This window comes from Trichinella spiralis, assembly GCF_000181795.1.
Source record: "Trichinella spiralis strain ISS 195 chromosome Unknown Scfld5, whole genome shotgun sequence".
NCBI classification, from domain to species: Eukaryota; Metazoa; Nematoda; class Enoplea; order Trichinellida; family Trichinellidae; genus Trichinella; species Trichinella spiralis.
In genome coordinates, this window is record NW_003526944.1 from 2,941,584 (window position 1) to 2,954,756 (window position 13,173).

General features: G+C 35.2%; 2 protein-coding genes across 2 annotated transcripts; one reads left to right on the forward strand and one right to left on the reverse strand.

The window, feature by feature from the left end:
- The first annotated feature begins 6,769 nt into the window (after positions 1–6,769).
- Positions 6,770–11,162, forward strand: Tsp_04327 (nuclear hormone receptor family member nhr-91). The gene is made up of 5 exons (XM_003375093.1): positions 6,770–7,452; positions 9,714–9,865; positions 9,924–9,985; positions 10,119–10,764; positions 10,831–11,162. Exons 1-5 carry the CDS (start codon positions 6,770–6,772, stop codon positions 11,160–11,162), a joined length of 1,875 nt encoding a protein of 624 aa, XP_003375141.1.
- Positions 11,163–12,401: 1,239 nt separating this feature from the next.
- Positions 12,402–13,173, reverse strand: Tsp_04328 (putative myosin head). The gene is made up of 2 exons (XM_003375094.1): positions 13,112–13,173; positions 12,402–12,870 (listed from the first exon to the last, which is right to left on the reverse strand). Exons 1-2 carry the CDS (start codon positions 13,171–13,173, stop codon positions 12,402–12,404), a joined length of 531 nt encoding a protein of 176 aa, XP_003375142.1.

The following is a 13,173-nucleotide window of genomic DNA, read 5'->3' on the forward strand; positions in this document are numbered from 1 at the left end:
GAGAACAGTAAAAAAATTTATTTCCATTTTAGCTTGTTCTGAAGCACCTTCCAACGAATTAATAAAAACAGCAAGAAAAAGACGGAAAAATGGATTGCCTAAACAAGTAAAAGAATGCGCAAAACAGTGCAGTTTGATTGAATCCCATTCTAAAATGTTTAAAATATTACATTCGCTGAAAATCACGCATGCTAGTTCCGTTTCGACGAAGTTGCAGATGGACAACTTTCCCATGCATTAAGTTAGGGGCAACACGATGAATTTCGAGGCCGTTTTTTCAAAACTACCTCACAGTTTCCGTTGAAATTTTTTATAACACGATTATTTATCATTTTGAACATCCACTATTCAAATAAGTGAAAAATTCGACGAAATACTTTTGGCCATTTTTCGCAAAACGGCGAAGTCGAAAAAATTAGAAATTAGTGACAATAAAAGGAAAAGAAATAAAACATACAGAAGAAATAAGTATGCGAGAAAATTATTTTCTGAAGATTTATCGCAAATTTTTAAAGAATCGAGCGGAGAAATGCTGTTCCACATACAGAATTTGTTCTTGCCTAATTTTTTTATTTCTACAGTATTCCTAAAACTTAAAATTTTGTTAACATATACTCTTAAATTAATTGCGCATTTAGAATAAGATTCAGGCAAAATGGAGTGATGGGAATGCAAATTTCATGCAATGTTGCGTTTATTCCTTTCATAAATGTCAATCTGGAAAACCATTTGTTTTTCAGATTTCATAAAAACTCTTCAATTGCATATTATTCAAAATGTATGTACGTTTATCTAATGCAATGGAAGTAGGAGAAATGAAACATAAAATATAAATAAATAAGCAAAAACAAGATTTTGTGAAGATTTATCGGAGCTGTTTAAAGAATTGAGCGAAGAAAAGTATCTGCTTCAAATTGAATTTGTTCCTGCCTTTTCTTTATTGCCTACAGCATCCTTAAAATTTCAAAATTTTAAAATGCAATTTCTTTGCTCGATTTACTTCTCCAATAAGATTTGGACAAAATAATGAGAGAAGAATACGATTCTGGCGCAATATTAACTTTATCTTTTCTATCTTATCTTATACCATACATGGAGACATTCAGTTGTGATCAATTGTTAGTTTATTTACTTTTACTGCATTTCCAATTAGAGTTTTCGCAAACTAGTGCATTTTCAGTTAATTTACATAAGCGGAATTCAAGGAGTGTTGGGAAGCGAAAATACACTCATAGAACCATAATTTTAATAGCATTGGAAAGTCAATTGAATAATAAAGATGATGAACAGCATAGTAATGCGTAAAATGACAGTTTATTAACAAATAAAAGATATGCAAAGCATACGATAGGACAATGTAAAAATAAAATAACGTTGAAAATTGATATCAGTGGTGGATTACAAAGACATAAATTAATATCAAGTTAGTATGTCGAATGTTCTATGTCCATTTCCTGTCGATTTGAAACAACTTCCATCAAAAATTATCAAAACGACCTAAAAATGAAGGAAACTTCGATCGCTGAAACGCAAAAAGTACCGTTTGAGATATGAAATGCTGAATGATATTTTCATTGAAATACCAAAGGGGTTCCATTTCAGGAAACTCAGGCATTCTGGTTGTGTTTAAAGAAAGTTTCAAATTGACGAACTCACTGTGTATTAATAAAAGCAATGTGCCAACTTTAGAAGCCATTTATTCCACATGTTTGCGGTTGCTTTCAATGAAGCGTCACAAAATAATTTAACGTTTTTTACGTCTTAATGCATAACAATGTTTTTTAAGTAAGTGCCTACGTAGCGCAACGACGTGTGAATTAGTATGGATAGTCGATTATATGTAAAAATTAAAACATATCCACGCAGTGAAACTGATCTGAAGGTTAGTCAGCGAAACTATTGTTACCTGCAAAAAACGTTAGTACAATTCTAAAAATAACTTACCCTTCAACTATTGATGACATTAAAGAGGCGACTTCATCGCGCTTCTTCATCGATGTTCTCCACACAAATTAGTATGACGACGGTAAATAAATTTGAACAAAACCTTCAATAGACTATAATTAATAATATGTCATATAATTTAGCGATCGATAAATTACAGTTCAAATTTAGTAATATTATGAGGTGAAGATCTCTTCATTAAAGCTTAACGAATTAACAGGCTAACGGAAAGGAATAAGATTACTAAGTTGCCACAGCGCTCTCCTCTACCTACAGTTGAATTTTAAGAAAGCAAATTAATTAAGGTAAAAAAGTGAAGTGATAAAGAAAATACAGCAATTCAGATTGCTATTCTTCTTTGGTCATCCCAGAGCAATCCCCATTTTACGCCCGCCTCAAACAGTACGCCATCAACTTTCACATCTGAATTCACGCTAGCAAACACATTACGATTGTACACAAATTTGCATGGAGCACCTATTCAGCAAATACTACTTCTATGATTCACTCCTTTAAATCAGAGTTTCTCAACCCGGTGGACGCGCCTCCCTAGACGGGCGTAAGAGAGTACCAGGGGGAGCGTGAGAAGTGAGATATTTTTGTTCTGCATAGTTGTTCGAAATTCAGTTTGGTTTTCAGGGGACTAAATTCTTACCGTCCTTTATTTACGGCAATCTTACGTTTAGCTTAACAATACCATGTGGACATACAATATCACCATAACCATACAAACAATACAAGGTACGTCCTACCAAGCATTAAACGTCCAAATATTAAACGACAATTCATAGCAAATCAGTGCGCCTTCAACGCTTTGCCCAGGCTCGTGCTAGCCGCGTTAATCAAGCGAACAAGCGCTCCGCTATCGATAACGCAACCATGCCTCATTAATTAATACGTGCAATGAATATAAAGGCCCGCGCAACGCTAAAGAATATCAAAACACGAATTTCAACGACCAAGACGATTGTAGGGTTATTATATAAAATACCCTCCAGAGCAACATAAAAAGTGAGAATTTCGAAATCAGAATTATTTATCGAACATATTTAATGATGCACAAGACTATTACGTCAAGGCACTAATTTTTTGAATAAAAAGACGAAAACTGAAAAAATTAACATCTAGCACTTCAATGATATGCAGCACAAATCATTTATTGGGAAATTATTGAAATGCCCTTTTCATTTCATGAATAGAACAGATTGTAGTTGCAAGAGAATCTATGCCTCTCAACAGCTTCATCTTATGTGTGCTTCTGAATATTCACCACAACACGCTCAAAACATTAAGCGTACAATTCATAGCACTGCAGTGCGCTTTCAACGCCTTGCCCAGGCCCGTGCTAGCCACGTTAATCAAGCGAACAAGCGCTCCGCTATTCATAACGCAACCATGCCACGTTAATTAACACGTGCAATGCCATATAAAGCCCCGCGCAACGCTAAAGCATTGCAAAATCCGGCATTCAACCACCAAGACGATTGTAGGGTTATTATGTAAAAAACCCTCCGCAGAAACATAATAAACAAGAATTTCGAAATCAGAATTATTTATAAAACTTATTTGATGATGTACAAGACTATTACGTCAAGGTAGTAATTTTTTGAATAAAAAAACGAAAACTGAAAAAATTAACATCTAGCACTTCAAAGATATGCAGCACAAATTATTTATTGGGAAATGATTGAAATGCCCTTTTCATTTCATGAATAGAACAGATTGTAGTTGCAAGAGAATCTATGCCTCTCAACTGCTTCATCTTAGGTGTGCTTCTCAATATTCACCACAACACGCTCAAAACATTAAGCGTACAATTCATAGCACTGCAGTGCGCTTTCAACGCCTTGCCCAGGCCCGTGCTAGCCACGTTAATCAAGCGAACAAGCGCTCCACTATTCATAACGCAACCACGCCACGTTAATTAACACGTGCAATGCCATATAAAGCCCCGCGCAACGCTAAAGCATTGCAAAATCCGGCATTCAACCACCAAGACGATTGTAGGGTTATTATGTAAAAAACCCTCCGCAGAAACATAATAAACAAGAATTTCGAAATCAGAATTATTTATAAAACTTATTTGATGATGTACAAGACTATTACGTAAAGGCAGTAATTTTTTGAATAAAAAAACGAAAGCTGAAAAAATTAACATCTAGCACTTCAAAGATATGCAGCACAAATTATTTATTGGGAAATGATTGAAATGCCCTTTTCATTTCATGAATAGAACAGATTGTAGTTGCAAGAGAATCTATGCCTCTCAACTGCTTCATCTTAGGTGTGCTTCTCAATATTCACCACAACACGCTCAAAACATTAAGCGTACAATTCATAGGACTGCAGTGCGCTTTAAACGCTTTGCCAAGGCCCGTGCTGGCCACGTTAATCAAGCGAACAAGCGCTCAGCTATTCATAACGCAACCACGTTACGTTAATTAATAAGTGCAATGCCATATAAAGCCCCGCGCAACGCTAAAGCATAGCAAACCCCGGCATTGAACAACCAAGACGATTGTAGGGCTATTATATAAATAACCCTGCAGAGCAACATAAAAAGTGAGAATTTCGAAATCAGAATTATTTATTGAACTTATTTGATGATATGCAAGACAATTACGACACGCCAGTAATTTTTTGAATAGAAAAATGGAGAACTGTAAAAGTGGCATGTAGCTCTATGAAGATATGCAGCGCAAATCATTTATGAGCAAATTACTGAGATGCAGTTTTCATTTCATGTATTGAACTATTAGTAATTACAAGAAAACCAATGACTCATATCAGCTTCATCTTGTGTGTGTTTTTGTGAATATTCACCACAACCCGCTCCAAACATTGAACGTGCAATTCTTAGCAAAGCAGTGCGACTTGAACGCTTTGCTCAGGCCCGTGCTAGCCACGTTAATCAAGCGAACAAGCGCTTCTCTATTGATAACGCAACCATGCCACGTTAATTAATATGTGCAATGAAATATAATGCCCCGCGCAACGCTGAAACACAGCAAAGCACAGTATGCTACGTTCGAGACGATTGTAGCGTTATTAAAGAAGAAATCGGCCAGAATATTATAAAAATAAGAATGCTAAAAACGGCATCGTTTCAATGTATATGTAATTTGGAGATAAAGGATTATTTATATATAAAATGGATAAATACTTCAATTACAGAAATGATATGATTGCCTTTGAAGATATAGTTTCCCATATAATTGCTAATGTAAAAAATTAAATAATTAAAAAACGTTAAACGTGTAATTAACTGCAAATACAAATTGTGGAGTTGATGCGTGTAATGGAAAACCTATAATGGTTATTTACGAGTACGAAACACCTGAAATATTTTTGCGCAGTTGTATCTAGTGCGTAATTGTTTGAAAATGCTTGCATACGAAACACCTGAAATATTTTTGCGCAGTTGTATCTAGTGCGTAATTGTTTGAAAATGCTTGCACTGTTCAATTTAACAACAGATAAACAGCTCTTTTTAACAACCTGCATATTGTTGAACAACTTCTTTACAAAATTACGACAACCTTATGCTTCTATAACCGCGTACTGGCAGGTGATAATGAAGACCTCACATTCGGTATGATTGGCCAGAGTTTAGGCTATTTTATGTTGAAAAATCTATAGGTAAGTTACAATGATAAAATGTAGATTCTAAATGTATTGAAACAACAACAACAACGCATCACTGAACAACAATAACATTTTGTAACCTAAAATATGAAATCAAATTTTCAGCTGATTGTAGCAAGCACATTGTGCTTTGCAAATTGTTACTTTTTCAACTGATCACTGAATGCAGTGATTGATTTTTCAGTTGGATCATTTTTGATCTCTTTAATGAAATGTTTTTACTTTTCATAAATATTGAAAAGATTTTTCATTTAAATTTTCAAATTATGCAAAATGTGAAACAATCACCTGGATTCTTTTTGTTTTGATAATCTTCCAGACATATTGATGAAATTAAATTTTAACACTTAGAGGAAGAAAAAAAATTGTATTCAATTTTAACTTTCAAGCATTAAACCAAAATGAGAAGAAGAAAAAGAAAACATAGCTTCTAAGAGAAACTGGACATTACGTGGCAATGAGGCTAGTAGGCCAGAAAGGTTAGACAGATGAGCTGACCTAAGAGCGATTGCTGACAGACTGCTGAATGCTCTGCTGCTTATTGGCATATGCATTTGAACATTTCTCGGACCCGGCCATGTTTGGGGTAATATTTTCAGGCGAACTCATTATTCGGTTTCGTGTCACCAGCCAGCTGTAGCCAAACTGGCCGTGTTAGTTCGACGTGGTATACTAGCTTCGTCCTGGTATCCCACTGACCTTGTTAAGCGACCCGCTGAATACAATGCCATTGCAGCCGGTTGTGCTGCTACAAGAAATACACTACTACACTTTTGCACCTCACGGCTTCACTAACCGCATACTTATGTCCAGCTATGTGCGCATCTCTGATTGAACTGTTTCAAACACTTGAACTAATTCACCAAATTCAGCATAATTTTGCTCAAAAAGGAGTATTATTTATTTTTGGTGAAAACGTTTTCCATTTCCACGCACAGGGATCATATCCACTGAATATTTGCTGTTTGCTGAGGAAGCGTCGTTGGTAACCTTTCGCAAAAACATCGCCCTCTTTCGACGTATTTCAAGGTTACCGGCTTACCTTTTAATGTAGTTCACCCACTTTCAATGCACCTTTCAACTGGACCTGTTATATAAGAGTTCAGTTGCAACAGGCAGGTCCACTCACTCCTATTATACGGCTAGTTCGCAATCGACGGTACATGACATCTGCAGCCGAATGACGAGCTGGTCTTGCTTCCAGGCAGGCTTGACCAGCGATGAGGATCAGCCACGGACTTCACCTTACGACAGACCGTCTGTAATATCCACAGCAGCGGCACCTGTGGCATGGGAACGAGCCATGGCTGGACAGCAAATAACAGCTGAAAATCGATCCCAAGCTGAATTTTTTCAATTCATGTATTATTATCAAATTGCCATGTTCCATCTCCAACTTGCACAGCTGAAAGCCAACGAATTCGCCGAATCAGGAACATTTTACCAAACACTGACGGCGTTGGCAAACAACCAGGGAAGCACCGCTAGGAATGATAAGACAAAAAAAGTACCATCTGAACAAATTGGTCGTACGTCTTTTGAAACATTATTGCCTGATTCGTCCACATTCTTAACTTTTCGTTCAAAAGAAAAACCCTCTGACCACAACAGTGAACGCCCTGTACCGTCAACCACATGTTCAGAGTTAGATCCAAACCTGAGACGTTTGCAAGAAAAATGTGAATGGTTGAAACACTACTGGAGCCGACCACGGCCCCAATCCGAAGTCGACCAGTCGTCTGCTGTGCAAAGTGGACATCTGTCAGACCAATTGTTCAGTTCGTGCATGGATGATCCAATGATGTGCACAATATGCGGCGACAAATCATCTGGTCTACACTACGGCATCTACACTTGCGAAGGGTATGTTAATTTCTATTTTGCTATCACATTCGTGCACGCCGCCTTTTTTTTAATCTCTATCCTCACATGATTTGCTTCAACAATTACAAGTAATTTCTCCACATCTGCTTTGTTACTTTCAATATTTAACCGCAATTTCATATTAAGAAATATTTATTAGCACTTTAAATTTTTGATAAAGATATTCTGCTCCAGCTTAAATTTCTTCACTTTTGCAGTTGCAAAACAAACTGTTTAATACAAAAAAAATAATGAAGACAAAAATTGGCGAAAAAGATGATTTTCAAAGTATTATTTCATTTTGTCCAAGAAAAATATTTTAGTTTAACCACAGTTTTTACGCAATTTCTACTTTTAAGAATCTGAACATTTTATAACTGAATTTTGGATATTTCAATTGTTCGTCTCTTCTGTACATGGCCCATTCTGTTCATATTTTTGTAAGCTTTTTTCATCATTCATCCATGTAAAATTGCATTCATTAAATTTTCCAGACAAAAATATCATTAGCACAATACAATTGTTAGCTTCATGTTAAATATAATATGATATGATATGATTAATTGAACATGCGATATAAAGAACAACAGCATAATGTAAAAGCGTTGCATTGCATGATTTGGAAATATTTTTTAACAAATGTCAGCAGCAAACAAAACAGGGCAATGCAGACTATTTCAAGGCAAAGTCAACATTATTTGTCATTTTGACGAAGCTGACCCATAAAACTAAAAAAATACTACTTTCGACCTTAGCGCCAAAATCTTATTGCATATTAGTGGTTATTTTTATTTCATCCAAAATAGCATCTTAAACTCAACATTAAATACACGAATTTTTTTTATTTCACCATCAGTTTTTATAATATATGTAAATGAGCTTCTGAAACGTTTGATCATTAAGCATTACAATCGATCATGACAGTTTTATACTTTAAAAAAATAAATTATGCATATCTTGACAGGAAAAATTAAATTTTCATTTACTTATTTATTTATAATGAAATATTTCACATTTCCCGAGCTGAAAATTGATTATGCATTTGTATGCTGCATTTATTTACCTATATTTGACGTTTGTTTCCTATTTATGACAAAAGTAGTTTTTGAAAATCGAATGAAACTATAAAAATAGACTAGGAAATAGCAAATAGGACAACAAAAAAATGCAATAATACATAAATAAGTAAAAATCATGTAAAATGGAATGACATAATAATAGTAGCAATAATAATAATAATAATAATAATAATAATAATAATAATAATAATAATAATAATAATAATGCCACTACCATACATAGATGTTTCGAAGTCACACTGATGATCATAAATAATTAACTGTCTATTTCGATGACAATGTAAATTTTCGATGAAATTTTTAAATAACAAAATATAAGGGAAATGACGTTTTCCAATTTCGCTTGACATAAATCACAGATTTAAATAAACTTTTTCAAATGTCCATTTTCTATTTAACCATTTGCTTATTCTCGATTCAATTGTCCAATCATCGTTATAGTCAAAAAAATTTACCTTCACCTCTGTTTTATCATTTAAATATATCTCTTCAAACAACTGCTTCGACAATAGGACCGAAAATTATTTAACGTATGCCTAGGGAAAGTTCGCACAAAATTTATAACCCTTTTTAATACATTGAAATATTTATTATGTGCACGCGCATGTTTGTAGCAAAAAATATAACATTCGTATGCTTCTTCACCAGATAGATCGTTTCTATTCATACGTAAGGCAGTGATTCCTGCTTGCATCAGTGATTAGAAAAATTTAAATATTGTTCTTGTCAAATTCTCTTCAAAAGTACACTGCAAGCAACAATAACGGCAATAATATTTTTTATAAAATATTTCAATTTCAAAATATTTCGCATTCATATTTTGGAAAGACAACCCTGACCTTGAGTGCAGAAGGCTAAGAACTAGCTTTGACAAGAACGACCTTCGCAATGTTGGTATTTTTCATCAATCCAACGTTGTTTTCTTGCCCAATTTTATTTATATCTTTTAAAATTGTTTTCCAATTTTTCATACAATATTAGACAATACTTTATTTTCAAATTATCAATTGTCAGATGATGACAGGCTTTCGACATTATAAAATATTGAAGAATATTTCCGACAAAATTTGCACAATATCCAATCCAGGGAATAGAAATAAGGCATGCATGCGCGAGCGGAACACTAACGATCAGGTTTTCAGAAATATGATTATGGTTTCTTTTTATGCAAGCAATTTTTAGGTGCAAAGGTTTCTTCAAACGAACCGTGCAAAACAAGCGCATTTATCACTGCGTCCTAGGCGACGGATGCTGCAGTATTACCAAAGAGCAACGAAACAGGTGCCAGTATTGCAGATTTCAAAAATGCCTCAGACAAGGCATGATTCTGGAAGGTAATGGATAAATTGAACAACAAATTTAAGCAAAAACTATCTAAAAGCATCATTACAGCGGTTCGAGAAGATCGCATGCCAGGAGGAAGAAACGGCAGTACAATTTACAACTTATACAAGGTATTGATTGCACAGACTGTTTTTTTCATCGTACACTTGAAAACAAAATTTAAAAAAAAAACAAAATAATAATAACTCCAAAATTGCCATTTATGAGCAGAGATAGATATTTAGCAGCTGAAACAATTTTCAGATGACGTACAGGCGCAGTCGCAAGCGTAAAACTGTATTATTCTCGAACAAAGAACAATCTGAAACCGACGACACATCGCCATCAGCATCCACACTGCCGGACTCATCGAGCAGTGTTGACAACAATCAAATGAGCAAACCATCAGAAAGCAACAACAATTTGCTTGAACAGCTGGTGGAAAGAGATCAGCTGGAAGCTTTGATCAGTTTGGATGATCTGATGCTGAGCGACTGTGACGACGCATCGAAACGACTGACACGGATTGGTGAAGAGATCGTGCAAAAGTTAGTTCAATGGACGCGCAATTTGCCCTTTTACAACGATTTACCAGCAGAAATATATACTAATTTGTTAGAACAGAACTGGCCACAAATTGTTCTCCTTAGCACTACCTTCTACCTCTGCCAGCGCTCTGTTTCTGAAACAGCCGGTCAATTCAGCTGGTCATTTAATGATTACGAGCACAATTTGCGTACACTAACCAAACGTATCTCGCGCACTCTGGGTCGAGACGTGCCACAACAGCTCGTGGACAACGAAGCCGGAGTGCTTGTAAAAGAATTTACTGATCTAGTGCATTCTTTCAGAATTCTGAATCTCAATCGTTACGCATATGTTTGCTTGAAAGTAATCACACTGTTTCAAGGTAAATTAGCAATTCATTTTTCTACTAATCGTTAGTTTGCTTTTCAACAAAACTTCTCTACCCCAGGTCAAAATACCGCAGATCCGCATGTAAATTACATTCAAGATCATCTGATCAAGCTGTTGCACATTCACCTCAGTCAACAAGAATCACAGTCTAGTCTTGGTCAGGTGCTCACTTGGCTACCACGTCTACAAAGCGTTTCTAGCATTCTGCTACAGTGTCGAATGCTGTACGTACCGTTCATGCTCAGTCAAGCAGAACCCGCGGGCGATTGTAAAAAGTTGGATGAGCAATCCAATTTAAATGAAAATGAAAAAATCGACGACATCCGGACAACCTCTACTAGAAGTGAATCACCTACCGGTTTTGTACATTCAAACAATGCAGAAGAATAATGCTTACTTTTGCTTCTTTCTTATCAAAATTTACATGTACATCAATTCATTTTACAATTGTTCTGTTCAAAGATCAAAGTTCACCATGTTTCAATGTCAATTTTTACCGTCATTTTTAAAATCATACCATAGCATACATTTTGTAAAATAAAGTATTAATTTTGAGTCAGCATTTTAGAGCAGTTCAATTGTGAATTTAACTTGACTTGACTTGACTTGAAAACATTTTGCACCACTTAGGCTTATCCAAAGCGCGGTTTTTTTCTAATTTTACCCACTACATATGCACAATAGAATTCGATTAGCATCTGCTTTACACAATGATGTGTTCAGCAGATTCAATTGCAACATCATCAATATGCAAAAATAAAAAAATGAAAATCGCCTTTTTTATACAGCAAAAGTTTGAAACTAAAAGTGCGCTGTATTTTGTTAACAAATAATTGTGTAAATTAATCATATTCAATTGCTAACTGTTTCTACATTTCGCTGCGAGTTAAATTAATATTCCACACTCACACTAATTCATCAGTGAAAACCCACGCTCTGAAATTTCCCATTCAAATACATTGTGATAACTGAAATTTGTTTACTTTGCAATGATTTGCATTTCCGTTTGAAAAAAAAAGCAAGTACAATTCCTCTAATTAACATTTCAAAGTAATTTCTAATTAGGGCATAAATACTAATTTAGTTCTTTTAATATCATACTAATTTTAATTACTTTAAGAAATGCAGTTAAAAGAAATGTCAGTAAGTGCTGTCATGCTGAAGCAAGTCTATGTATAAATTTAGTTTATATATGAAGCATTTCTAAGAAGTTGTCGTTTCGAAATTGCAAAACTGAAAAACCAATGTTGCAAACTTCAACCATTTCATAATTGTTCCTGATTGTCATTTCCAACAATAATTGATCAACAGAATAATTTCAAACAAGTTGAAGATGTACCATTGAATATTTGAAAAAGTGAAAAGTGCAATTACGCAATTATGCATTGTACTACTAATTAGATGAAGTTTAATTTGCTTTGTATACTATATGCTCAATGTAGGGTTGTTTTTAATCAAATCAAGTCACCTCAATTTGTATGTTTCACCAGATCCTATTAGAGTTATAGAACAGTTTAAACAGAGAAAGAAGCTGAGAAATCTTGCGAAAGAAGAGAAAAAAAATTTACTAAAAAATAGCAAGCAACGAGATGCAATTGAACAATTATTGAAAACTGTACTTCACACTTTTCAGTGCAACTTTTCCAAGCCCATAAATTTCATCAATTTCGCAAAGTCTACGCTTTCATTTTCCACCAGACGCTCACCGGTTCTCCAGTTCATCAACGTGGGTACGCGTCGCAGCTTTACCACCTCATCTTTGCGGAAACAATTGCTTTCATCTTGGAATTGTTCCAACGTACCCACCTCAACATAAATGAGCAGCGTCTCTTCAGGTAAATAATAAGCAAGCTGTTTCACGTAATGCTCCAATGCTGTGCACATTGGACACCAACTGTATCCCCACTGATTTCGCGTACCGCAAAAGATCACGTAAATGTTATAAGACGAATGAACCTGGCTTGCTAATTGCCTCAACGACCGGCAAGTGCTGACGTACCGTAATTCTGGATTAATTCGATTCCGCTGTCGGACAGTAACAGATTCTGGAGTTGATGGGGCTTTCGTAGCGTATTTACCTACACAATGGTATTCACTACTATACGTTACAACAACGACAACAAAAAGCAACTATTGAAGAAAAACAGTACTATCCTGCTCCAGCAGTAAAATTGTGAGCTGACAAATAGTTGTTAGCTTACTTTGTATAGATGGGTTGCAGTAATAAAGAGAAACAAACGACACTAGACAGAGAAAGAGGATGCAGCAGGTAGATTTCATTTTGAACCGTCTATGGAAAAGTTGCCCAGTCGATCAGTTTTTAAAGCCCAAGATGCAACCGGTAAAAGGTGCCCACGCCCATAACGGTCGTGCCCGAATCCAAATCGAAATTACGAAACAT